Here is a 2,845-nt window from a genome sequence, read left to right on the forward strand (position 1 = left end):
AACAGTCTTGTCCGATTGAAGATCTCCGAGGAGAGTGATGGGATGATTGCTTTTATTGAGGCTCAATCTTTTTTAGTCGAGAAGATTTGTGCACAACAGTTTGATGATGAAAAATTATGTCTCATTCGAGATAAAGTATTGAGTGGGGAAGCTAAGGAGGCTGTCCTTGATTCTGATGGAGTCTTACGGATCGGAGGCAGGATCTGTGTGCCTAAGACAGGTGATTTGATTAGATTCATTCTTGAAGAGGCACATTGTTCTCGGTATTCCATCCATCCGAGAGTGGCGAAGATGTAACATGATCTGAGTCAACATTACTGGTGGTGTGGAATGAAGAGAGATATTACAGACTTTGTTTCGAGGTGTTTGACTTGCCAGCAGGTCAAGTGTGAGCACCAGCGGCCCGGGGGTGTATCTCAGAGGATGCCTATTCCTACTTGGAAGTGGGAGCGGATTACTATGGACTTTGTTGTGGGTTTGCCTACCACAGTGGGTGGTTACGAATCTATTTGGGTTGTCGTTGATAGGCTGACCAAGTCTGCCCACTTTATTCCGGTTAGGGTGAAGTATACGGTAGAGAAGTTAGCCGAGCTATATATCAGTCAGATTGTGCGATTATATTGAGTTCCAATTTCTATCATATCGGATCGGGGTTCACTATTTACTTCTCATTTCTAGAAGGCATTACAACATGGTCTGGGTACTCAGTTAGATATGAGTACGGTTTTTCACCCTCAGATAGATGGTCAATCTGAGCGGACCATTCAGGTATTGGAAGATATGTTTCGAGCGTGTGTGATCGATTTTGGTGCTAGATGGGATCAGCATTTACCATTAGCGCAGTTTGCCTATAATAACAGTTATCACTCTAGTATCCAGATGGCCCCATTTGAGGCGTTCTATGGAAGATGGTGTAGGTCTCCGACTGATTGGTTTGATTCGGCAGAGATGGACTCTTTTGATACAGACTTGCTGAGAGATGCCATGGTGCAAGTCCGTATGATTCAATATAGATTATTTACAGCTCAGAGTCGACAGAAGAGTTATGCTGACCAGAGAATTAGAGCCTTGGTGTTAATGTAGGGTGATCATGTTTGGCTCTGAGTATCACCCATGAAGGGTGTGATGAGGTTTGGAAAGAAGGGAAAGCTTAGCCCTAGGTTCATCGGACCTTTTGAGATTTTGAGCCGAGTGGGAGAGGTGCGCTATAAGTTGGCCTTGCCACCAAGTTTGTCGACAGTTCATCCTGTTTTTCATGTCTCTATTCTTCGGAAGTATATTCCGGATGAATCTCATGTGCTTTCACTTGATTCTGTGGAGTTGGGTCCAGACATGACATTTGAGGAGGAGCCTATAGCTATTTTTGATAGGCAGGTTCAAAAGCTTAGGACCAAGGAGATTGCTTCAGTGAAGGTGCAATGGAAGCACCGATTAGTGGAAGAGGCAACTTGGGAGAATGAGTCTGACATGCGTGCCAGATATCCTCAACTTTTTGAATCTTCAGGTACTTTCTTTTACTTTATGTTTGAGGACGAACATGATTTTTAGTTGTGGATAATGTAACGACCCTCTTAGTCATTTTATAAATTTTACCTTTTTTCTGATTTAACTCATTTTTATAGTTTTATATATAATTTATGACTTATGAGGGTAAGTGGGATGATTTTCAAATTAAATAAGTGATTATATAATAATTAATTAACTAAATAAAATAAAATAAGGGCAAGGCCTTATATGGTTGAAATTCAGAAACTGACGAAGGAACAGCAGAAAAAAAAACTCAGAAGGAAAAGGAAAAGATAGAGAGGCAGAAAACTTACTTGTAGAATAAAGGAGCCGCAGGTCATGATCAGGTAAAACTACATTTTAAATCTTAAAGGTTTGTTGGAATGTAAAATTGTTAAGATAAAGAGGTGTATATAGAAAGTATAAATTGTCTATTGATCTGCAGGCTTTTATTATTTAACAATTAGATTAATGTTTAGATTTCTTAAATATTTTTCTCTTTACTTTAGTCATATGGGTGGTAGCAAATTTCTGACAGGTATAAACTAGTGAGAAAAATCAGGAAAGCAATTAATAATTGATTATTATGCACAAGTAGGGTTCTGCATATTTTTATAATTTTTTATGCAACTTAGGTATGAGTCATGTGTGAATTAAGCAAAATGTGGTTACTTTCTTTAGTTATCGCTTAGAAATTCTATGTGTTAAAATATTAAGATAAGAAATCAAGCAGTAGGTGAATTATATTCCCTGAATGCCAATTATTTTTTTTTATGTGGAGGAATTCGATCTTAACCCTATGCATGAAACTTGGAAAAAATATGATGGTTAAAATGTTAATTTACATCAAGAGTTACAAACTTGATTATAAATGTGGGTGAATTTTTAGTTCAAGGTTAAACCTATAAAAATTTGGGTCTTGTTAGTTCTGAAACCTTATTGTGAATATATATACTTAAATAGATCCCATTGATTCGGAAGCTCAACAGAAAGTGAAGACTCAAGTCCTAGAGTGATTATTCGATTGACAAAGGCAAATGGATTTCTAAATCCTTGTTAAGCGTATGAAATTCGTGAATTCTCTTGTGTGGTATTGAGAATAACTTGGAGACTTGTTTCTTATTTGTTAGTGTTGAATTCCTTGTAGTAAATTGGGCTTTGTTATTAAAATGGTTATCTCTTCATTTTCATTTGAGCATGTCATTTGCATTGTATCTGAGACATGGTTGTTGTAAGAGGATATGCCATTTCGAGGGTCGTATCGCGCGCCGTGATGGATATCATATTTCAAGGGACGTATCGCGCTCCGTGAAGGCTACTATTTATCGAGGGTTGTGTC

At 37.9% G+C, this 2,845-nt stretch overlaps 1 protein-coding gene across 1 annotated transcript; it reads left to right on the forward strand.

Annotated features, from left to right (window-relative positions):
- The first annotated feature begins 1,113 nt into the window (after positions 1–1,113).
- On the forward strand, positions 1,114–2,522 carry LOC138347452 (uncharacterized). The gene is made up of 2 exons (XM_069295748.1): positions 1,114–1,504; positions 2,470–2,522. The coding sequence occupies exons 1-2, from the start codon at positions 1,114–1,116 to the stop codon at positions 2,520–2,522; spliced, it is 444 nt and encodes a 147-aa protein (XP_069151849.1).
- The last annotated feature ends 323 nt before the right edge of the window (positions 2,523–2,845 follow it).

This window comes from Solanum lycopersicum, chromosome 3 (genome assembly GCF_036512215.1).
Source record: "Solanum lycopersicum chromosome 3, SLM_r2.1".
NCBI lineage: Eukaryota > Viridiplantae > Streptophyta > Magnoliopsida > Solanales > Solanaceae > Solanum > Solanum lycopersicum.

Coding starts and splice junctions, on each gene's coding strand:
- LOC138347452 (XM_069295748.1), top strand. CDS start 1,114: ATGAAGGGTGTGATGAGGTTTGGAAAGAAGGGAAAGCTTAGCCCTAGG. Junction 1,505..2,469: donor TCAACTTTTTGAATCTTCAG/GTACTTTCTTTT, acceptor ATACTTAAATAG/ATCCCATTGATTCGGAAGCT.